This window comes from Crocuta crocuta, unplaced genomic scaffold (assembly GCF_008692635.1).
Source record: "Crocuta crocuta isolate KB4526 unplaced genomic scaffold, BGI_CrCroc_1.0 scaffold489, whole genome shotgun sequence".
In the NCBI taxonomy this organism is placed as follows: Eukaryota; Metazoa; Chordata; class Mammalia; order Carnivora; family Hyaenidae; genus Crocuta; species Crocuta crocuta.
Window position 1 is genome coordinate 51,691 of NW_027531874.1, and position 24,923 is coordinate 76,613.

Here is a 24,923-nt window from a genome sequence, read left to right on the forward strand (position 1 = left end):
GGGGCGGGGCTGGAGCTGTGAGCAGGGCAGCAGGGCTGGGGAGACGGGCGGGGGGCACCGAGGCCTGCCGGGGCGCTCCGGGAAGCGGCCTCACCTCAGGCCTCAGGCCAGCTACCTGGTCCCGGCGCCTCTGTCTCCTGCTGGATCGCCTCAGGCTATGAGCGAGAATTTTTGGATCCCGTAGGGGGTTTGCTCCCAAAGACGGGGACCCTTCCCTCTCCGTCCGTTTTGTGGCCGGAACTTGAATCCTAAGAAATGGCTTAAAACTGGGGGGATGGAGGGAGGGGGTATGGGGGACCCGGTCAGGTTAGCAGCCGTTACTTTCCTGGAGTTTTTCCGTTCAGTGAGAGTGACAGCTAGCAGATGTTAAGCCTTTAACGTGTCACGGGCCCTGCGGTAAGCGTTTTGCGTGCATTTCTCTGTTTAATTCTCCCCGTGTAACTTTTGTGATCCCGGCTTGGTAAGCGAGAAATGGATGGTTTAGTTCAGTGACTTACCCAAGGTGACACAGTAGCAGCCCCGGGACTTCAGTTTGAGTCTTTTTGTCAACACAGCCAATGTCGCTTACCCACTTTACTGCCAAGGCAGTACTAGCATGTTTTTCTCAGGTGTGTAGTTCAAGCAGGTAGTTGAATCTGCTTGATTAAAGAGACTTAGAAGTGTGGAGTAAAATTAAGTTTTCTTTTTTCCTTTGTTTCGGGAAAATTTGGACCTTGGCTTTATACTGGAATCCTGGGCAGAAAAAAAAAATGCCTGGGATAATTGTACAGACTTGTCATGGAAAGCTGTAAAGATGTTTTCCAAGAGGTTGTCAGACAAACTGGGGCTGTTAGCTGAGTTCCTTCACTGTGTGCCAGTTAGGTGTTGTGGACATGAAAAGAGATATGATACACAGTCTGGAACTTGAGGTTTATAATCTGTGTGAGGCGTAAGTTTATTTAAGGCCATATAAGTTGAGGCTCGTATTGTCCTTCAGAGAGATTGCGGTAAAGCATTGTGAACTGGATCTGGAAACATCCAAAAGCATATACTTAGGATGGGGTTTTGGAAGAGAAGGCCTAGGAGGTAGGTTGTGTCTCAGTTGTTGGGGAGCTTCCGTCTCTTGCCGATGGGGCTGGGGCTTTTTTCTGTGGGTTGCCAAGAAACAATTGTGGGTTACAGGGAGTTGCCCAAGGAAAGCTTTGCTTGGAGGATTAATTTGTCCACTGGGAGTTGTGTGGATTGGAGAAGACTGAATGCATGCCCACCGTATAGGAGGGACCTTTTATATAAAAATAAACCACAGTGGTTGTTCCTGAAGCCAACCTAGCTGAAGTGACATGAAGGTAAGTCTGTCAGCCTTTGACTGACGAGCTGAGCTGTTTATTTCAGAGACACCAGCCCCACTCTGAACGTGCCGAATCCACTGTTTATGGAGGTTACAGATGTTCTGTTGGCATTCATATGCTGCGCCTGCATGAGATGAGTCATCAGACTTCACCCTGGTAGTTCTGAACAGTCAGTATGTGTTTTGTTGAGAAGAATCAGGAGTGAGAAGGCCCCGAGAGCTTGTAGATATAATAATAAGGCTTTTCTAAATCATATATGAGTTTTATTTCTAAAGAAACATTGGATTGTCCATAAATTCACGTAGCAGGACTTGGGTTTTCTTTTTTTTTTTCCTTCAAAATTTTTTAATGCTTACTTATTTTTGAAGAAGAGGGAGAGAAAGAGAGACAGAGCGTGAGGCGGGGAGGGTCAGAGAGAGAGCGAGACACAGAATCCGAAGCAGGCTCCAGGCTCTGAACTGTCAGCACAGAGCCCAACTCGGGGCTCGAACTCACAAGTGAGGTGAGGACCTGAGCCGAAGTTGGAAACAGTAATAAACAGCTGAGTAGGGGGAAGTGGGTTTTGGCCATACTTATGAGAAAGGCTATCGTGTATAAGGAGATCGCTTGAGATTGTTGTTGTTGTTATCTTTTGGTGGAACTTCTGTGGTCTAGGCAAAAATTTGTATGAAGTGTTAGACCATTCCCCATTTAAATATAAGTTTAAAAAGTTACATCCCTCTCTGACAAATCCTAATATCTACAAACTTTTAAGAATTAATAGAAAGTCCGGGGCGCCTGGGTGGCTCCGTCGGTTGGGCGTCCGGCTTCAGCTCAGGTCATGATCTCACGGTTCGTGGGTTCGAGTCCCGCATCGGGCTCTGTGCTGACAGCTAGCTCAGAGCCTGGAGTCTGCTTCGGATTCTGTGTCTCCCTCTCTCTCTGACCCTCTCCTGCTCATGCTGTCTCTATCTCTCTCTCAAAAATAAATAAAATATTTAAAAAAAAAAAAAGAATTAATAGAAAGTCCAAGACAGTACATTGGAAAACATTTGTTTTTTCTTGTCAGAAAACTAGCTGGGAGGTAATTTGATCTAAATAGTGATAATACACAAAAGAAAATGACAATTTTGTGTTGACGTTTTATCTATTCAGAAATTTGGGACATTTAAAAATACATGAAATACGAGGTCAAAAATGAGATTCGCTTTGTCTAGGCCAGAATTTCTCACCCTCAGCACTTTTGGTTTTGGGGGCTGGAAAATTGATTGTTGTGAAGGACTGTCCTGCAGCTTGTGGGATGTTTAGCAGCATCTCTGTCCTCTGCCCACTAGATGCCAGTAGGGCTCCCTAGTTGTGACAACCAAAAATATTTCCAGACATTTCCAAATATCCCCTGAGGGGCAAAATCAGCCCTGGTTGAAAACTGCAGATCTAGGATGGGAATTTTACCCACTGGCATTAACAAGACAGACTTCCATTCAGTAGAATAACGCTTATTTAGTGTAGCTTTTTCTAACTGTCATTTCTGTTATCAGTAACATCAAGTTTTTGAAGTAGATGAGCTTAGTTTTCATAATTTAAAAGTTGTGTGTGCAGAAAGTTTTCTATGATGTTTCCTTTAAATATGTTTTATGTTTCAAGTGAACTTTATTTTTAAATTTAAAATTCCAAAGCGAAATTCATATGAAAATGATGACAAACATTTCATTTTTTAATACTGTAGTGACAGCCAGGGAATTGATGTCACCGCTATGAAAATGTTTTTGCTGGGTACTAATGTTATCTTTTTCTATTTTAATTAAAGGAACTTCCTTCCAGCCTTCCTTCTTTCCTTCCTTCCTTCCCTCCTTCCTGTCTTCTCCAAGAATTCTTTTAAAGTTCTGAGTTTGAAAGACATTTAGACATTGTCTTGTTCCTTCCTGTCATTTTTCAGATGCAGAAACTAAGGCATAATCAGGTGAAATGAGTTGTCTAAGTCATTTTAGTTACTGGCAAGAGAGAAGAAAGGAATCTCTCATCCAGAAGAATTTAAATAATTTATGTAGATAGTTCCCCTTCAGGGAGAGGAGAGCATAATCCCTCACCTTGTTAAGGATGACTTTTGCCTAGTAATTGGCTTCCAAAGGGTACAAAGGGGAAAGGAGGAAGTTAGTAACTTTACAGTAGAGAAATCTGACAGTACTTTGGCCAGGTGATCACCATCAACATCAGCAGTGATAAATCATATTAATAGCATGCACCCTTGATATATGATAAAACAACCCTTAGCCTCTTATGATGTTCTCCCCGAAGTACATAACCTCAGTGTAATAATGAGAAATACATCAAACAAATTCTATTTGAGGGTCCCTCTGCAAAATGCCTGAGCAGTACCTAAAACTGTCATGGCCATCAACAACAAGGAAAGTTTGAGAAACCAGCCCCAAGGAGGCTAAGGAGATATGACAACTAAATGTGATGTGCTAGTTTTGATGGGATTCTGAAACAGAAAAAGGGTAAAAAAAGGATAAAAATCAGAATAGCCAAGTAAAATGTGGAGTTTAGTTAACAGTAAGGTGCCAACACTCATTTTTAGACAAATATACCATATTAATACCAGATGTTAGCTAGAGGACAGAGTGAATGGAAGATAGACAGGAAATCTCTATACTATTTTTTCCACCTTTATGTAAATCTTAAACTAGTCTTAAAAAAAAAAGGTGATTTTAAAAAGATACAGTTAAGAACCATGCATAGACCCCAGCCCTCCACCTGCCTTTTCACAGTACTGTAGTGATTACCATATGCAAGTGGTGTTTAGAAGCCCTCTTCTCCTGGGCTCAGAAGTCTCATGAAGGAATTGTGCATTTGAAGGGGAACATCACTTTGACATTTTCTTGAATCCGTTTTTTTCCCTCAAAATCTTCTACTTTTACAGCAGAGAGTGAGGAAGAAGATGAAATTGAAATGGAAGTTGAAGACCAGGATAGCAAAGAAGCCAAAAAACCGAATGTCATAAATTTTGACACCAGTCTGCCAACATCACATACAGTATGTATAAATTTAGTAGCAGATCGTATACAGTAGACACATAAATGTAACAGTAGGTAGAATTCCTAAAAACAAGTGACTGAGTTTAGGATTATTGGATATTACCTCACAGTAGACATGGTGGATGGAGATGTGGGCTCTTTCCCAGTTGATACCCATACTTGACTCTTAATCTCCTGCAGTTTCATACTATGTCCTAGAATAACTGTTTGAAGAATTGCCATCCTCCATGTGTTTCCTCTAGTAGTGGAGCTACAAGATACTTTATACTCTCTCTCCTACTTGGTACCAGGGTGTTAGCTAACATGCTGACATTTTATAGGGTCATTTGTGATGTGTTTGGACATAGTGAGGTTTCTTAGTCAAAATAAAATATTTTGAACTAAAAAATGTTCTCAAACTATGTGTGAGACATTCTTCACAAGGTAATGGAAATTCTACTCGTAAGAATCAGAATGAAATTTTCATGTGGGATGGTAATACACCAACTTTACTATTTAAGTAAATGTTGTACCTATTGTTTATATTTCTTTTAATCTGATTGGCTCTTTGGTCTGTTGAGCTTATATTGTTATTACATATGTGTGACAGTGTGTCTGTGTGTTCTTGAATAGTATCTGGGCGCGGATATGGAAGAATTTCATGGCAGGACTCTGCATGATGATGACAGCTGCCAGGTTATTCCAGTTCTGCCGCAAGTGATGATGATCCTGATTCCTGGGCAGACCTTACCTCTTCAGCTCTTTCGTCCTCAGGAAGTCAGTATGGTGCGGAATTTGATTCAGAAAGACAGAACCTTTGCGGTTCTTGCATATAGGTAAAATATTAGAGTGAATTTGCTTAACACATTCTCTTTCATGTAGAGTCACAAGCAGAGGTCAGTATTAAAGCCAAAACTGACTATTATTTTGCATGCACAAGAGATTGGATAAGGATGTGAAGTAAGAAATTTTGACAAAATGATTGAAAGTGCAAGTAGGATTATTATTAATGTTCTCATTACTATCCAAATCAGATGTTTCCTCTCACACACAAACTTTCTGGTATTTGCAATTTTTTAAGTCATTAATACTTAATAAAAATTTCTGGAATCCGATTTTCAGTAACTTTCATTATTTAAGAAGAGAGTACTTTTACATTTTAATGTAAAGGATTACCTTTACAAAGGAGTGGCTTATTCCTTTCTTTCTCTCAAAATTCATGCATTGTCCTGTTATATACCAGTGGCAAACTGAAACTGAATTGTGGGTTACCTATAGCAGCTGGAGGAAGTCAGTGGTAGAAGCAGGAAGTGAATACAGGAATTTCCCACCCCAGTACAGTGCTGCTAAAAACCAGCAGCAGAAATGATGCTCTACTGAAGTAAAAGAATTTCTGGTTTGGGAAATGAGACTTTAAACCCCTACCAGTCCTAGATCATCTTCAGTAACTAGAAATCTATTATTTTCCTGAAGTGCTCACATTGTAATTTTGAAGGCTTCTTTTTTTTTTTTTTTTAATGTTTTATTTATTTCTAGGAGAGAGAGAGAGAGACAGCGTGAGCAGGGGAGGGTCAGAGAGAGAGGGAGACACAGACTCTGAAACAGGCTCCAGGCTCTGAGCTGTGAGCTGGTCAGAGAGAGAGGGAGACACAGACTCTGAAACAGGCTCCAGGCTCTGAGCTGGCAGTCAGCACAGAGCCCAACGCGGGGCTCGAGCCCAACGCGGGGCTCGAACCCACGAACCGCGAGATCATGACCTAAGCGAAAGTCGGACGCTTAACCGACTAAGCCACCCAGGCACCCCGAAGGCTTCTTATATATATACATGCTCCCATGTGACTTTAAAATAAAATTATAGTAGCTTTGCAATAAGGACTAATTTCTGTAATAATTATTTTATCATATGTATTGCTTTTGGCACCTTTGCATATTTAAAAATTAAATGTTCAAAATTATTTCCTTTTAAAATTTTCCTCGGAAGTAATATACAGGAGAGGGAAGCACAGTTTGGAACTACAGCAGAGATATATGCCTATCGAGAAGAACAGGATTTTGGAATTGAGATAGTGAAAGTGAAAGCAATTGGACGACAAAGGTTCAAAGTCCTTGAGCTAAGAACACAGTCAGATGGGTAAGAAATACCATATATCTTAAAACGTATATCGTTAAATGAGATTGTTTACTTCTATTTTTTCCTATTGTACTGACCCTTCACATTTTGTAACTTTTAAGTAGTTCTTTTCTCCTTTGAAGGTGTAGCCTAGTGGTTTCCAACTTGGCTGTGCCACAGAACTACATGGGAGGTTTTTAAAATGATAGAAGCTTGAGTTTCATCCTCATCCCCTACCCCTAGAGAGTGGTGTAAACCTGGGGTGAGGCTGCAGCATCTTTTGTCATGATTTCCAGGTGATTCTCATGTCCCTCCATGTTTGAGAATAGTAAAGTAAACCCAAAGAACAAATGTCTTTGGGGATATGGCTGCTTTGAGATTGAAGGCTTCTCTTCAGAGTGGAAAAGGCTGGAAGGCCCCAGGCGTCTACGTTCTCTGTGCACTCATCAGGACAGGGTGGCTGTGGTGTTTGCAGTGTTCCTGTGAGAGGGAAAGCCACAATGGTTATACCTGTCAACGGGTCCATCTGGGCTGTAGGAACCATTTATAGTTGGCACCCGTCTCTGGTGTGAATTTTATGTCACCCACAAATGTATTAACTATATAGTAAGTGATCAGTAAATGCTTGTTGTCTCTGTACCTTACAAGGTTTAGAAATTTTCTGAGTATAATTGTTTTAACAGTTAGTATGGCATGGCTCTCATGGTTTGAGCTTTTTCACAAGTTTAAGGACCACTAACCTCATGTAAAAAAATCCAGTTGACTTTATCCTTTAAAAACAAAGTAAAACAAAATATGCATGTGTCCTGATGATTACATGTTACCTCTTATGGGAGCTGTTCTCAACTCTGGCACATAAGAATCACCTGTGAAGTATTGCAAAGATACAGGTTCTTGGGGTTCACCCACTCCTACTGAATTGGTCTCCTAACCGGAGCTGAAAATTTTATCCGACCTCTGTGTTGAACAGATCTTCTGAACGTGTAGAACTTGAGAGGTTTTGTCTTGTTTTGTTCTCATGATGGGCATTCACAGATATCACTGGATTATGGACATACAGACAGGTGAGGCAACCCTTTGGGGCTAGAGAAATGAGGCATGAGGTACCAGGGCTCTCAGTGGTACCTCCCCCCTCCCGGAACATTCACAGTGCCGACTCTCATGGTGTTAACATGTTGTATTATCATTACAGGACTGTGTGTCTATCTCCCTCAGTAGATGAACTGCCTGAAGATGATCAGTGATTAACACTTCTATATGTTCGATACTTAGGACCATAAACACTACCTGAGTGAATGGGTGTCCTCTTGAGGGCTCTGCATTGTGATAATTAGCAAGCTGTTTTTCTTACTACAGATTTTACTAATACTTCCATATTTAAAGTACTTCTTATCCTCCTGTTTTTAAATTTTTGATTATTTGTGAATACTATGTTACAGGAACCATAAAAGAAAATTGACCTGGGAGAAAAGTTGGGTTTCTGAGACTTTCTTGACTTTTGACTGTGGAAAAACGGTTTTGAACACAAGATGGCAGTAGACGATTAACTCTGAAAACAGGTCAAAGACTATGTGTTTGATGCTAGTAATGACTAACATGAAAGTGATAGGGTTAGGCAAGACTTGGAAAGGGCACGCTCTGTTATTCCGTAGCCCCACTGCTAAGACCTCTCACAGAGGTGAGTCTTTCTTAATATAAAAGGGCTCCATGGATTGAGATTTCTCTGGTTCTATTGCCTCTCTAGCCCTGTAACTCCTGTCAGTAGAAATGGGGAGATGGAAGACTCTGTAGAGATAGATAATCTAGTGAAATTTCTTCTTTTTCCAAACAAGACAGCTAAATACGAGAGAGATAAAGTGATTTGCCTGAAGTGATGCAGCTAGTAAGCCACTTTTTGTTGCTTCTGGGTCCCCTGACTTCCAAGCTAGTGCTCTTCCCATTCTACCAGAACTCATCCATAGCACCTTCGGAACTCAAGCCAGTTTCCCTTTATCCAGTCAAGTAGTGTTAGATAATAGTCATTTGTCTTTTCCGTAAGTAACCCTTCATATATAAAAACTATACTGCTGCCTTCTAACCTTTTCTAAGAATCTTTATTTCTTTGGCATTTTCTGAACACATGAACGTTTTTTTGAAAAATTAAAAATTTTAAGTATGTCATAGAATCACTGTAGAATATTCCTTAGCTTGTTGAGAAGAAGAAGAGGTTAATACCCTATTTGGAATTACAGAAGTTCTCTTACTTGTGGTAATTGAGACCATTAATCATCTGAATTATTTGAACTGTCTGAACCTAACTTGAAAGCAATTTTTATTGTTCAACTTTGTATCTTAAAGCAATTTTACTTAAGTCATATTTCATTGGTTTTGTAATATTTATATAAATTATGTAACTATACTAACAAAACAACTGCTCTAAACAAGTTGGGAAGAAACGAAAGTAGCTTATGTTACAAACAAAGAACCAGCCCTGTGTGTGCAGCCGAGCCCAGGTGTGTGGAAGCGTGTAGAAGCATGTGGAACAACAGGAGCAGAGAGTGTTGCTCAGTCCTGGAAGGCAGTTCATGCAGCTTATACCACAGGCTGATTATTAAAATGATCAGTAAACCAATTTCTCACCAGTGTTAATGTTTTTATCCCTATACAGTGAAACCTTATGTAATAGTTAAGTATCATTTTTAATTTAGATACTGATGGCCTTAAAGAAGAATCAGATTTCTAAACATTTCTATAGAATGGTACACGCTTTTGTTTTAAAAATATGATTACCAAGTGTTTGTGTTCATGTGACAGGTGAAGAAAATAGAGATTTTATTTGTTTTTAGTGAGTTCTAATATAAGAACATTTGAACATAATTTGAGTATGTTCGTTTGTTTTAACATTCTGAAAAATCATGTAGACATATCTTTGATTTTGCAGGAGAGAAATGAAGTTAGCGAAATGCGTCTAACCAAGTTAGCTATTGTCATCTAATAAGCACAAGTATCAAAATTTCATTCCTAACTTTTTACAGTCAAGACCATGATTAATATGAAAAACCACTTAAGAATTTCTAAACATATTTAATAATGAAGCAGAGACTTTTAATGTATTGAATATGACAGATTTTTGTTTCAGCATTTGGATATATGCGTACAGCCTACATTTCAAGAGCTTTACTCTCAGAGATAGGCTTCCAAACAAAATAGCTCATATGTACAGTGTTCCTGTTGGCATTTGTTCACAATTAAGATGTTTGCAGTTATAATATTCTGCATTGCAGGTAGCATTCTGGAAATGGTGACTTCATTCTCAGGAGAATTTAATTTTTAGATTAAAAAAAGATAATATAATGCATATTTTGATTCTTTGCATTTCAAGTCAGATGTTTGAGAAGGAGAAAAAGAATGCACATAGAAGTAAAGGCCATATGTAATTCTGTAGTCTTACTTTAACTGTCCACATAAATGGGTTCTTGATTTTCTCTTCCTTTATCTCTCTACTCCTCCAGTTAGATTAGACTTGGGAGAAGAGACAAGTGTAAGAGCCAGGGGCAGGTGGGAAGCTGGAAGAGGTGGGGTGTCCAAGAATGCCTGAGAAACTAATGTAGAAGTATCAAGTGGTAATAGACGGTTGTATATTGATTTTTTTAAATTTGTTTCATTAATAAACTGTGTTTATCTGACGTGTACAAATCTCACTTTGCATTTCACAGTGAGATTGAAAATCCATACTTGAGGTTATCTTTCATTTTAACTTTGGTATGATTTATGAAATACAGTATTTTCTGAAAAATCTTGCATCTTAACATCAGCATTTGATGAGTACATTTAAGAAAAGAAAATTGAAAATCTTAGTATTTAAAATTACCCATAATGTTTAGAAACTTAGTAGTTTGAGTTAGTTTATTTTAAAAATGAACACCATGCTTGGTTCTCTTTATTTTAGAATCCAGCAAGCTAAAGTGCAAATTCTTCCCGAGTGTGTGTTGCCTTCAACCATGTCTGCAGTTCAGTTAGAATCCCTCAATAAATGCCAGATATTTCCTTCAAAACCTGTCTCATGGGAAGACCAGTATTCATATAAATGGTGGCAGAAATACCAGAAGGTGAGAAACTAACTTTTTGTGCATCCTCAGAAAATGAAGACAGGTTGCTTTTTTCCTGTATTTGAGAAAAGAACACAAAGAAGTCTCATGATTTACTCCCCAGACACCTTCTGTGGTAATACCCTAGCTGCATTTGATCAAAGCTAGAGCTTCTAAAACTTTCATAGGCAGCCATTTACGTAAAAGCAGTTTGCAGAAATAGCCCAGTGTCACAGTGCTGTAAGGTTCTTGCTCTAATGCCTGTCAGCTGTGTATTAGTTAATAGCTTGTGATTTTTAGTTCTCTGGGAATCTTGCTAAACTATAATCAGATTACATGTTTGGCTCTTGAATCATAAACACATTACCTTAAGGAGAGGAGAGTTCCAAGTAGTAGTAGTGTTCCAAATCTTCTGGACTTCTGAAAGCTTTTTACCTATCTTTTTGTGTGACACGGTTGACATCACAAAAATTGGCTTGAGACTGTGTGGTCTGTCAAAGCACTGCTTATTTGGGCATTAATTCTTACACGTACCCTTTTGGCTAGATCACTCTTTATCTTAGAAAAAAATTGATGAAGTCAGTTTCTACGCATTTTTCACATGTATCAGTTTTGAGTATAAAATAGCTAATTTTGGAGCATCTGGATGGCTCATTTGGTTAAATGTCTGGCTCCTCTTTTCCACTCAGGTCATGATCTCACAGTCGTGAGTTCAAGCTTCACACGGAACATGGAGCCTGCTTAAGCTTCTCTCTCTTTCTCCTCCCTCCCATGCGTGTGTGCACATGTGTGCACGGTCTCTCTCTCTCTCTCTCTCTCTCTCTCTCTCTCTCTCTCTCCCCCCCCCTCTGCCCCTCCCCCCTTGCACTCTCTCAAAAAATGAAACATAAATAAATTTAGAAAATAGTTAATATTTATGATTTCTGCCTAAGGGAAATGATCACTAGTTTTTAAATTTAGAAAAAATTGGCTCTTTGAGGTTTATCTTTTAAAAATTTGGAGACATTTCCATTTTAATCTGAAAAATCCTACATTGATCACTCCTTATACTTTGTGAAGTAGTACAGGTTTTAAGTTTGAATAAATTAGCATACGATCCTAATTTGATATAAATTAGTGTAGATAATTGATAAAGGAGTCTTATAAATTAGTGTACCAGCGCTTGTAATGTTCTTAAGTTTGAATTTATCGTTTTCAGAGAGAGTTTTTGAGGATGGCTATTCGGGGGGCAGCAGGCTTCTAGCCAGGTGTCTGTGGGCTTCTTGGTTTTAGTAATATATACCTTAGTTGGACAGTCTGAGACATGGTTTTGCAGTTTTATCAAGCATTTCTAAAAAGAATCCAGTAGGAAAGGTAGAAATACATTGATTAAGGATTCCTACACAATCTTGAAACTAATGTTTTTGAAGATTTAACAGACACTGCCTTAACTTTGCAGACAACCTTTGTATACCTAGGCAGTATTCCCTGTTTCAAACCTGATACAGACACTTTAAATAGACTTTTACCTTTGTTTTAGTTTAAGGGTAGAACAGCGGAAGATTTTGCTGCTATGTGGTCATACTAAATGTCGCTATTGAAATAAGCACATCAGAGTCAGCTCTGAGGTACATGGGCTCCACGGGAGTGGTTTTGGAATTTATTAAGTCATTTAATAAATGCCTAAAAGCGTGTTGGGCACTGGGTGCTACTGAGATGTTATGTGCCATGGGAACTGCATCAAGGTGCTTCCTGTGTATCACCCAGTATTTAAATAGCTGTGCATTTCAATAACAGGATTGTGTTTTAGGAGATAGTAAGCATTTTGATTTATATCCTACTTCTTCCACACTAAGATTGGTTGCCAAAAAGCAACAATTCAAAAACCCTAACTTAACTCTTGTTTGTAAAGTTGTAGTGATTGTAGTTAATTCCTGACTTAAATGCTCTGTGCTCATTGTGTGTCCTGTCTGTGAGTTAAACAGGTAAGACTGGGTTTTTACTTTTTGTGTGTACTCCTGGAATTCTTCTATTCTGTGGCTAAAGAATCTGAGCTTTTCACATTAATTCTGAAGTAAGCCTTTGCAACTCGGTTGTCACTGGCACACTGAGAGCAAGAGAGCCGGAGGTGCAGAGACCAAAGAGGCAATTGTTTGTTTGGAACCAGGTCCTCTTTCCCCTTTGTGTTATTTCTCTAATAATAATCATAATATATTTATTTCTCTAATAATAACATATACCTCAGTTATTTTCATATTCAGAGATGCCAAGGACTAAGCAGAAAGTGCCAAGGAAGGAGAGAGATGTAAAAGGTTTAAGGAAATACAGGTCCTTCATCACATGTATTTTTCAGATTGTTTAATGAGTTTCCTTTAAAATTTGAGTGAAGTTTGGGTCTAGAAATTTGGGTCTAAATCACTAGGCCAAGAAAAATTGCTAGCGTCTAAATCACTAGGCCAAGAAAAATTGCTGGCTGATCTATTTTGGACTGCACATGACCTAAAATCTCTGTTCTACTTTAGAGACACCACTTTGAGCCACTCACCAAGTGAAGGAAAAGGGGTGGTAGGTACCACTGGCTGAAACTGCATGTGCATTAGCACTGTCTAACTGATTCAGCTTACTGTGCAGTTAGCTGGATGGTAATTTACCAGGGACTGGATTACGTAATGCTGCTTGTCCTGGGATGGATCTAAGGCAGCTCAATTCACTTTATTCAAATCTGACTCCTACATCCTACCAGTGTATGAAGCAGTGCATCCATTTGTCTCTATGTCTGAGAGGTAGTTAATGTAGTCAGAATTGGGAGATGCTTAGACGATTCTAAGCCAACTCAGGCTTATCAGGTTGCCAAGTACTTTTTCAGCAGAAATGATACTTAAGGGGTCCAGCAGTGTAGCCTAGATGTATTCAATTAACCTTGAAACTGTTTGCACACACTTCTCTTAACATTTGCCCTTGAGAACTGAACATTCCAAATGACAAAATTAAGCTTCCACAAGTATTCCTTTATAATCTTCCATTCTGACAAGGGTACAGCAGAGATGTCCCTAATGATTAAGAAGTTAGGCTAGTATAGTCAGGGAACACTCTTCCAAAAGTCACTTCCATCTGGAAACATTCCTAATTCTGTGATTTGATCTTCAAAACTAATAATTATTTCTTTCCTATCACAGTGCCTTTCACTTCTGGCTGAGTTTATTGTAATGGGATTTTCACAATAAGGAAACTTTTCTTTAGCCAACTTGGGAATATGACATACATTTTTAAGGGCACCGCCTCCTGTGTTGACCAGAAAATAGTTGAATATGAAATGTAAAAAGAAATGAAATGTGGAGGGGCACCTGGGTGGCTCAGTCAGTTAAGCCTTCGACTTCGGCTCAGGTCATGACCTCATGGTTCGTGAGTTCAAGCCCTGCATCGGGCTTTGTGCTCACAGCTCAGAGCCTGGAGCCTGCTTCAGATTCTGTGTCTCCCTCTCTCTCTGCACCTTTCCTGTTAATGCTTTGTCTGCCTTCTTTCAAAAATAAATTAACATTAAAAAAATGTTAAAATGGAATGTGGAAACCAGTTAAGAAAGTGATTGCTCATCTTTCTAGTCTTGCTAAGTTTATAAGCCGTGCTCAGAGGGAGCAGGAAAGAATTGAACACTGGTTCTGGTTCTGAAGAGCAAGTCCTTGAACGTGGGCTCACGTGTTAGTTTCTAAGTCTTCCAGAATTTCTTTTTGAAGACACAGATATTTTCATTGCTTTACATTTTCTTAGGTGAAAGAATACATACTATCCTAGGCCTTATTCTCTCTTACAGGAGATTCTTCTGTATCAACTTTTGGGGCACTGCTTCCTTGTTTTTAAAGTTGCCCAGTGTTCCCTTGTATGGCTACACTATAATTTACATAACCAGTCACTTCTAGGTGACAGACCTGCACTAACTTTTGTAAACAAATGATCTTCCACACACACAAAGAGATAAAATAAATTTTGGAAGTAGGATTACTGGATGACAGGGAATCTGCATTCATAATTTTGACAGATATTCTCGGAGTCCCTTCCTAAGGAGGTTGTGCCCATGTGTACTCTGACAGCAGTAGGTCATCATGGCTTCACAGACAATGTAGTATCCAACTTCCTTTTTGCTGATTGATAAGTAAAATATAGAATCTTGTTGAAGGCTTAATTTTAATCCTTTGGATTGAAATGAGGTGTAACATTTTGTGTTGAATAGTAATTTGTGTTTCCTTTATTAGGAAGTACCTATACATAGTGTTTGCCCTTTGTGGATTTTTAGGAGTTCCTCATGCATTAGGAAACATAGCTAGAAATTACTTCCTCATACAAAGGAATGTTTTTAAAAAAACATTTAAAATGTAATCTTTTACTTTTGACTTTGATTGCATTGCTTTTTAATGAAATCAGAACTTTTTAAGCTTTTATCCATGTGTGGTTTATCCTGGTATGAATTCAGCTCCACTTTTTTTCCGGATGGCTCCTCATTGTCCTCTTACCATTTTCTGAAAAGCCTGTATTTTCCTTCACCGGTACAAGGTGCCACCTTATCATAGACGAAATTCGTGTTTTTTTTTTTTTTTTTTCTTTGCTTGCTTCTGCTTTGTTGGGAGTCTCTTTATGCACCTCCCTAACACTTTGATAACTGTTGACAATTCATAATTTTTGGAAATAAATATATGACTGGTAACCCTTTTACTGGTCTTTTCGTATTTTAAGGTCTTGGTGGCTACTATTACTTTCCCTAGGAACTTGTCTCTGAAAACAAGTTTTTGCTTTGTCTCAGAAGAGTAATAGTAGAAGTAAGACAATAATATTTGTTGCCTATTTTTATATTAAAGAAGAAAAAGGTCTTGAAAGCTTAGGCTGTGTGGAGTTAGGCTTCTTTGGACAGAGCAGTGATTTTTCCAGGCATATGTCTTATCCTTATACTTGTGTATCTGCCATTAGTAGTTTAGAAGTCTCGGAGCAGAAAAGAGCATACCCTTCCAGTCTGCTTTTTATAGGCAAGTAGGAAGTTGGTAAGTGAAGAAGGAAACAAAACTAGTAGCTTTTGAATTACTTGGATAAATTATTTTTATTATTTATATTGCTGATGGTGATGGGATTTAATGCAATAAATTACCCACCTCTGGCCACTGTGTGTATCAGTGGCAGTGATTTACTATTCATGTTTTGCCTTTTACATTGGTCTCCCAATTTTATTACACTTCAAAGAGCCATTTAAGTGGAATTTCACATTTGTTTAACATTCCACATTGTTGGAAGGCAAATCTGAAGCTCTAGATGTGAGGCTTCAAAATGGACGAATGTGATGGATTGCCTTGAGGGAACAGAGATCATTTTCAGGGTCTTTCTGCCTGCTTTCCATAGTAAATCCTGTTCCCAAGAGTGAATACTTCTTCACTAGAAAATCAGACATTTGTCACTTGGAAGCACCTAACTTTTGGGCCAGTACTAAAATTTTTGAAGTATTTCCCTTTTATGAAGTAAATTGTGGTGCTGATACATGTGAAGAATGCCCATAAATTGCTAGAACTTACCATCATTATTACCCAGATAGAAGTAATAGCCTTTGCTATTGCACCAGAAGTCTAAATTGGGACTCTTAAATTTGAGATATTGAAATGGCTTAAATTGGGGCATTTGCTCTGTAAAAGCTAACTAATCTCTTTTGGTATACTTCAGTTTGTACAGTTGACCGTATAAAGCATATCACAAGTATTAAGGATAAACATTTAGTTGATCTGTAAATAGAACTTTTGAATCTTTCAAGATAATCCTGAGAAAGAATATTATTGACCTCACTTTAAAAAGTTACAGAACTGAGACACCTGAGTTGCAGTGTGTTCACATTCACGGAGGAGGCAGGTTGGCTGGGCGAATGGTAATGATCCTGACCTGCTGTATTGCTCTTAATATACACTAGTGTGCCACACTCCGTTCTCTCTGTTATGGTGGGAAGGAGTGGCTACAGTACTTGGGTTTCTCTGTATCTTGACATGAGTGCCAAGTAAAATGATATGCTTTTGTAATGTAAAAGCGGTCATTCTGATGTATGACGTATATATTAATAACTGAATTGGGAGTGTGTAGTATGTCAATCCGCCAAACTGGAGCTTTGTTGGATTTTTGTCACTTTGTACCTGTGAGTATACTGCTAGAAAGTAAGCTGCTTTGCACGAAAATGTATGCTCCACAGGGCAGTGACTTTGGTCTTTTTTTGTTTTAATCACTGGTACACTCCAAATGTGTGGACATAATGCCTGACACATACATACTGGGTGCTCAGAATATTTTTTGAACAAATCATGGTTACAGCCAGACTCCCTGGATGCACAGCCCAGCAGCTCCCTGTTTACCATGGCTTTGGGCAAGTTTCACCGCCCTTCTGTGCCTGTTTCCTTATTTTTCAAATGGGGATGATAATACTGCCAACCTTAGAGAATTTTTCTAAGACTGGTACAGTGGCTGCCACTGATTGTTATTACTGAATATTCATATTTGTGGTTACCTGAAGGGCTGTTGTAGGGTTTTTTGTTTTTTGTTTTTTTTTGTTTGTTTTTTTACTCTGTGTGCTTATTCTGAAGCATTTATTTGGAATGTGACAAAATTCCTTAGCCTTAGTTTTTGGTCTTAAAAGTAAACTGATTGGAGAGTAGCTTAAGTGTCTTACAGTCTGGTTCCTCTGGCTTAAATCACTTTTTGAACATATACTTGGAGGCCCTCCCAGACCCATGTTTTGGTAGCCTCAAATATAAGGATGAGATTGCACCAAAACTTCGTCTCATTAAAGAATCCATTGGTTTGTGCTTTAGTGGATGAGCCCTGAAAAACAAGTCTATCCTCATCCATGTCATAGTTCTCTAAAATATTTAAAAGTAATTATCATGTCCCCTTGAGAGGCAGCTCCAAACTGAACACTGCTAATATAAACTGTTGATCTCCTCTTAGCATCCTGGCCCCTCACAAGTTCTGACTGTCACAGAAGGGTAACGTTATTGTCTCCTCTTAGATTCTGGACATCTTCTAACATAAGATTGCAGGGAGAGTAGGATGTAAGCTCTGTAGCGCATTGGTTAGTTCATCTATCAACTGAGTCCCCCAAGTCTTTTTTACATGTGTCATGTTTCACCCATTTCATGCCCATTCATTTGGTTGTGCAAGTGCAAGCATAGGATTTCCCTTTCATTCTGTTAAATCTTAAGCTTGCTTTTCCTGTCCTGTTTTGGGACAGTCCTTTCTGAGCCACTTTACTCCTTTCCCACCCACTTTTCATGTGTCATTCCCCATATCAGTTAACTGTTTACAGAATTATGAATGTCTGTACTTACATAGGTTTTGTTTTCCTTATTGAGGAAGATGTGGTCATTCTTTATTCTCTGTAGGCTTGAAATGCCTTGTTTGATCAGGTGCAAAGTATCCTGTAGTATATATGTATTCTAATGCATTTATTGTTCATTGACATTTTGGTTGTTTTTAGTTTGTTGCTATTAATAGCACTGCTGTAGTGCATTCTCAATCATATTTTTGTGTCCTGTAGAACACTTCTCTTTCCAAACTTTCTTGGTAGTTTTTACACACTTATTATTCCAGGTTATGCTTAAGTTATGCTTCTGAATTCCAGTCTCACTGGTATTATTAACTCTGAATATGTACTTTGAGGACGCCCATTTTAATTATTGAGTCTTCCCATTAAAAATAGAAATTCTACTGGAATTTAAGTATAATGCACATTTTTATATGGATTTAGGAATGCTTGCATTTGGATTCCAAAATACAATTGGAAGAGCTACCCAATGCTTTTCCCCTTTCCCTCAGTTCTGTGAAATGGGGGACTTCATCCTGGAGTCTCCAGTGTATGATCATTTTTTTCTTAGAATTGACTGATTTCTTATATTTGCCTCTAAGGTAATTCACTTGAAAGCCATTTAAAGTTTTACACAAAGACAGTTTGGATTATATTTGAGTTTTCCCTGCATATACTGAACAAATGATTAGTAGGCAGATAATGTGGTAATATAAGTACATTTAATCATTCTTCAAGTTCATCTTAACTTCAGTAAGTTATCCTCACCATTAAATTGTTAAATTTTCCCAGTAAGAATGAGGATTCTAGTTGCAGTATAAATTGAAAGCTGTAAAACAGTGATTATCAAATTTAATAGGTAATCAATAATCTATTAATAGGGTTATCTACAAAATTTTCCCTATTATTGAAATTAGAAAATCGTTTTGAGGGCCAAAATCAATTTTTAAATATTGTTCTTTCCACCATAAGAATCTATACAGAATTTAAGTGACTTTTTTCTGTTTCCAGAGAAAGTTTCATTGTGCAAATTTGACTTCATGGCCTCGCTGGCTTTATTCCTTATATGATGCTGTAAGTATTACCTTGTAATTTTTTATATCTAGGGTAATAAGCCTTGTCATAATTAAGGGTCATTGGAATGAAACACAGACTTTCATACTCAGTGGTATCTCATTTTCAGAACCAATGCCCTTCTTTACATTTAAGTAGAATACAAAGGAATCAGATTCTGCTGGATTTACTTTGTCTTTATAGAATTTTTTGTTTTCCCAATTTCTAGTGGCTTATAAATTCAGGACAAGATAATGAGGTGTTTTAGGGTCTAATAAGGATTTGAAATGTGTTAAGTGGCAGGTAGATTTCAAAAATCAAAGCACCCATAAGGTGCTTTGTTTTTTTCCTAAACGAGTATATGAACTTAGATCTCCTGATCCCATTAGTCTACTGCATCCACAAGTGTTCTTGCTCCTTAAATGGTCATACTTAGGCACCACCATACCTTGCAAAACTAAGAGGCAGCCTGGAATTGGTCAAAGAATCTGGGGTTTAGACACAAAGACTGTTTTCAAAGCCTGATTTCTATCATTTTCCCTATAGTTTGGAGCAAATTACTCATCTCAGTAAGTTGAGTTTTAAAAAAAAAATTTTTTTTTACATTTATCATTGAGAGACTGAGAGAGACAGCATGATCATGGGAAGGGCAGATAGAGGGGGAGACACAGAATCTGAAGCAGGCTCCAGGCTCTGAGCTGTCAGCACAGAGCCTGATGTGGGGCTCGAACTCACAAACCGTGAGATTATGACCTGAGCCGAAGTCAGACGCTCAGCTGACTGAGCCACTCAGGTGCCCCTGTAAATTGAATTTTTAAAATGGGGATAGTGATAGTTATTGTACTTGGCACACAATAGGCATTCAACAAATGTTAGTCATTTCCCTAGTGAACCACCTCGCCTAAGACGTAGAATCTTAGGAAGACTAAATACTTAGGTTTGAGCACTTCTCACAAACACAACACTAAAGAAACTACAGTTCACTCTGCCCTTCAGCAGCGCTTTGGGCCATTACAAATGCAAAACAGAGCAGTTTTTTTTTTTGCAGACATCTGTGAAAAGATAGGAAGCACACTCGTGTGTGCTAAATGGGTGCCAAGTAAGGTATGTAAATAGCAAGTGCTCTTATAACTTAGAGTTAGAAAAGCCTTCCTAGGAAGGGGGAGAAGAGAAGCCAATTCCACACAGTTCATAAGAGAACACCTAGAAGGCAGCAGGGCAGGAGCATGTGCTCCTAGGAAGAGAGGACAGAAGCCTGGAAAGGCAACTTCGTGTCGGGTGGACGAGCTGGGCTCTGACCATCTGCACGTGAGACCACAGACACAGTTGAAACTGGGACTCGGATTTTAGTACATAGAGTGAGGACTTACATTGAGACTTGTTGAAAATTTGGCAGTAAATTGTAAAAAGTCTGTGAACCTTATTATGGCTGCTTTTATTTTAAACAAGGAAACTTTAATGGACAGAATTAAGAAACAGCTCCGTGAATGGGATGAAAATCTTAAAGATGATTCTCTTCCTTCAAATCCAATAGGTATGAAAAGTCTGCTTCCTTCCTCTGGCTTTTACTAAAATTACTTTGTTTTATTTGTAATGAAACCAAAAATTTTAGTTTCATATTTTTATTCTGAAAAGCATACATATTTGTTTTGAGCCCTTTAGAAGTAGTTAATTGTAGCAAAGCTCTCAAATTCTGTGAGCACTCTAATTTGAGGCAGTTTTCCTATTCTAGGCAACTTGTAGTAAATAGCTCATATCCAAAAACTTGAGTGTTAACACACTCTTTTCCCAGTTCTTTATGGCGGCGTTAAAAATAACCGTAGTTCTAGGACTTACCTTATGTACATGTAATCTGTTTATCAGCTAGTTACTATAGCCATTTTTCTAGTCTTTGAGGAAATTCGTCTAACATGGGTTTGATTTTCATGTTTGAAAGACATTTATAAAACCAATTATAAGAAGTTAATTTTAGAACTTCCAGGAGTATTTACTTGATAGCTAGTGTATTTTAGTATTGTTTATAATTATGTGGAATATGTTCTCTGTGAATGCTGTAGGGAGGGTTTATTTCAAAAAGACCTTATTATCTGCTTCATAAACTTAAAACTTAAAAAACCACCATGTCTTTAAGATTTTTCTTACAGAGTAGCTGCTTGTCTTCCTATTGATGATGTATTAAGGATTCAGCTCCTTAAAATTGGTAGTGCCATCCAACGACTCCGCTGTGAACTAGATATTATGAATAAAGTGAGTATACTCACCATGTTCATGACACCTGTATCTTACACTAGACTATCTGTGAGATCCAGCTATGTAGTGATGCAATTAGAAAACTAATTGTTTTACATTTTTTTATTTATTTTTGAGAGAGAGAGAGAGAAAGAGAGAGAGAGAGAGAGAGAGAGAGAGAGAGAGAGAGAGACCATGAGTGGGGGAGGGGCAGAGAGAGGAAGAAACAGAATCCAAAGCAGGCTCCAGGCTGTCAGCACAGAGCCTGACACGGGGCTTGAACTCACAAGCAGTGAGATCATAACCTGAGGTGAAGTTGGATGCTTTAGACTGAGCGACCCAGGCCACCCTTACATTAAAAAGATTTAAAGGATAATTTCGATATTTCATTTGGGATCATACAGCCATTCAGATTGTTTTTACATCCCTTCAACATTTCGAGTTTGTCACTTGATTTCTATGTTGAGCACCTGCCGTTATATACATGTCACTGTCCTACAAAGTCATTAGTTTTAGAAGTGAATATGTGTGACTTTCTCTAAAAACTATAGTTTGTAATGATTGGAAGAAAAACATGTTATTAAGAGGGATCAGTATTTTCTCTAAAGTTTCTTGACGAGCTGTGTAATTACATAATTAAACAAATGTGAGTTTTCCCCACTAATTTTCTCTTAAATTTCTTAGTGTACCTCTCTTTGCTGTAAACAATGTCAAGAAACAGAAATAACAACCAAAAATGAAATATTCAGGTGAGAGCTTTATTACATTCTTATATGTTCCGACTGCTATAACAGAATTATAGTCAAGGCCATATATCCATTCTCCATGTATTTTCCTTCATTAAATTACAGTCATTTCAGCAAATGAAATATGGGGGGTTAAGATACCCTTCCTCATTGGGTACTCAGCAGCAATGGTTATGTAAGATGTTTACAGGTAATGAGCATGGTCAAGTCAGAAAGGGGCAATCCTTTTTTTCCCATTCCTGCTTGAAAAATCTGTGTATGGTTTTAGTGAATACAGATAAATGCTTAGGCTAGTATCTTGCAGTCAAACACAGGGCCAAAGGTAAAGTAGGACATGCTTCTGAACATGTACTGCTACTGTGATAACGTGTTTGAAAATCAGGACATAGGGAAATTGTTGTCTTACAATCAGTAGCCCAAGGATGACCAAAAGGTCGTTTTCACTGTACTTCCACTCTGAAAGACTCCTTTAGATGAAGCTGAGCTCCCTATTTTACAAACACGTAGACTGAATGAAACGGGGCTGTCAACCTCCTGTTTTCAAAACAGGATTCTAAGATCTTCCCTCTTATTGCCTCATTAGACATTTTTTTCTTCCCATTTTGACTTCTCTGTGCTGATTCTCTCTTGTAGTTTATCCTTATGTGGGCCGATGGCAGCTTATGTGAATCCTCATGGATATGTGCATGAGACGCTTACTGTGTATAAGGCTTGCAACTTGAATCTGATAGGCCGACCTTCGACAGAGCACAGCTGGTTTCCTGGGTAATGTGGTTACTTACTTTTTTTGGTTTTGCCGCCTTAACTGGGCAGAAAAACCCAGAGTTCTAAGCAGAATTATTAGAATTTTAATCAAAATTAGACACTAAGATGAATAGTTCTATTTAAATGTTTTTCCATTTTGTGAATGGCTAGTAACTAATTTTGCAGTCTCACTAAGTGTACAGTTAGAAGGTTGGCAACTGCAGTTATCCTTTAATTAGCTACAGTTAATGACAGCAGACTGTTTTCATTTTCCTTTTAGCTCATTCTGAAAATCAGCTGGCTTGTGACCCAGTAAAACTGTATCTGAACCAATCTATTCTGTAGTGTTATCAAACCAGAGAATACTTCCCAAGCAGTAACAGACAAAACAGATGCAGACACCATTTATTTAGTCCCGGTTTTCTTTTTTCAAAGTGTGAGCCTGGGACCAACAGCACCACCTGAGAACTTATTAGGGTTCTTGAAAATATTAAATCTGGGGAAAGTATAAGTAGGCTTTTCTTACAAAATTTTGGAAGAGGTAAGCTGAGTATGGATTAGTGATGGGCCTAGGACCATGTGACTTGAATTATCCAATCTTATTTGACACTTTCATTAAGGCTTAATGGGTTTCCTTACCTGATACCTTTCTTTAATTTTGTAGGTATGCCTGGACTATCGCCCAGTGTAGGATCTGTGCAAGCCATATTGGATGGAAATTTACAGCCACCAAAAAAGACATGTCACCTCAGAAGTTTTGGGGTTTGACTCGATCTGCTCTGTTGCCCACAATCCCAGACACTGAAGATGAGATAAGTCCAGACAAAGTAATACTTTGCTTGTAAACAAATACAGTAGGGATAAAGTTATTTATCAAGTTGGTCTCCTAAAATCTGATCTGCTTCAGAAATTCCTGCTTTTGATGCATACCTAAGTATATAAAAGCAACATTACATGGAAGGTTCCAGTTTCCTAGTCCAACGATATTTGAAGATTTAAATTAAAATTAGGAATATCTACTTTTAGTACCTTGGCACCATTATACTTTGGCCTACTACAATGTCCCTGATAGGACATGAAAACCTCACTGAAAGTGAGGGTTTCTGGCACCAAACAGATTTGAAATTCCTCTAATGTGAGGTTAATCATTTGCTCCTGATATATGGAACAAATAGCAAGTTTTTATAGAAGAAGTTTCAAAAGCTAGGGTGCCAAGTATATGTTCCTTTTGAAAGAGGCAAAGAAAAAAGGCTTTAATTTTCTTTAATTTCTCTCATATGGATTTGTAAATTTTGAAGATATTAAAGAGTTAAAATATGCAGTTTGAGCCCCAAAATAGTGTTCATTTCCTTGTGTATTTGTTAGTGAAAAACAGTAACTTCTGTATTTACTCAGTGTTTGATTTGAACCTAAACGACTATGGAGCAGGGATCGTAAAACACACCCCCTTCATTCAGGCTACACAGTGACTGTATTTTGTAAGCAGTTTTATTCCATGCAACTTGAAAAAATTGTAAGTAAACTTTAAGAGCAAACAATATTACACATACTCATTGTTTAAATAATGTAAAATATTTACTCACAAGCCAATAATTTAAGATGAAGTTGTAGATATACTGATTTGCTACCTACCTCTTTGCTTATATGTTCAAGTGTTTTTCGGATCCTTTCACATTTGTGTAATTTTGATATTCCTTCATGGCTTTACATAATTAACTAGGGAATAAAGTTCAACCAATGGGGGAAAATGTATGAGGCCCAGCCAAGAGCAGACTGTTAAAATCTCTTATGTTGTAATATACTATTTTACCCAACATGCAATGGTTATGACTGCCTAGACTTAAAACAACTGAATCTCATGCTGCATATTTATATACAGGAAGTAAATGAAAAGCAACTCAAGAATGCTGTCAGAAGAGTATATGCCCAAATTTGTAGTTTTTTTCCTAAACTATTACTGCTACTGAGAACACTGGGTTTACAGGACTGTACTAGTTCTTCATGCAGTCTTACACTAAACTAAAACTTATTCTAGGCAGTTCTTCATAGTAACAAAGCACATCTCTACACTGAAACCTTAATCAGTCACAGAGAGGGAACGCTGCTTTTACTTTTGCCATCTAAAAGGTGTAATCTCAGAATGTTCTATTTTGTTTACTGACACTTGCAAATAAATAAAAGTTTCTGATAATTTAAAAAAATGCATATAACACTATTTTAAACTGGGACTTAAATTACTGACCTGTCCTCACAGAGGACAAAGATGCTATGACTGGCTACACAAAAACGAAAGTCAATTACAAAATGGCAGAATGTTGAAATAATACTTTGCACTATGCATCCATTTACCTACTGAAAG

The 24,923-nt window shown here is 38.0% G+C and overlaps 1 protein-coding gene across 2 annotated transcripts; it reads left to right on the plus strand.

Moving 5' to 3' along the window:
* The first annotated feature begins 740 nt into the window (after positions 1–740).
* Positions 741–24,495, plus strand: CRBN (cereblon). 2 transcript variants are annotated; one of them, XM_077772927.1, is made up of 11 exons: positions 741–1,325; positions 4,228–4,340; positions 4,955–5,157; positions 6,303–6,452; positions 10,360–10,519; positions 18,804–18,866; positions 20,295–20,379; positions 20,977–21,092; positions 21,759–21,823; positions 22,454–22,585; positions 23,229–24,495. In XM_077772927.1, the coding sequence occupies exons 2-11, from the start codon at positions 4,257–4,259 to the stop codon at positions 23,407–23,409; spliced, it is 1,239 nt and encodes a 412-aa protein (XP_077629053.1). In that variant the 5' UTR covers positions 741–1,325; positions 4,228–4,256; the 3' UTR covers positions 23,410–24,495. The 2 variants fall into 2 exon arrangements, with proteins under 2 accessions (XP_077629053.1, XP_077629052.1); XM_077772926.1 differs by lacking the exon at positions 741–1,325 and having other exon boundaries at positions 2,924–4,340.
* The last annotated feature ends 428 nt before the right edge of the window (positions 24,496–24,923 follow it).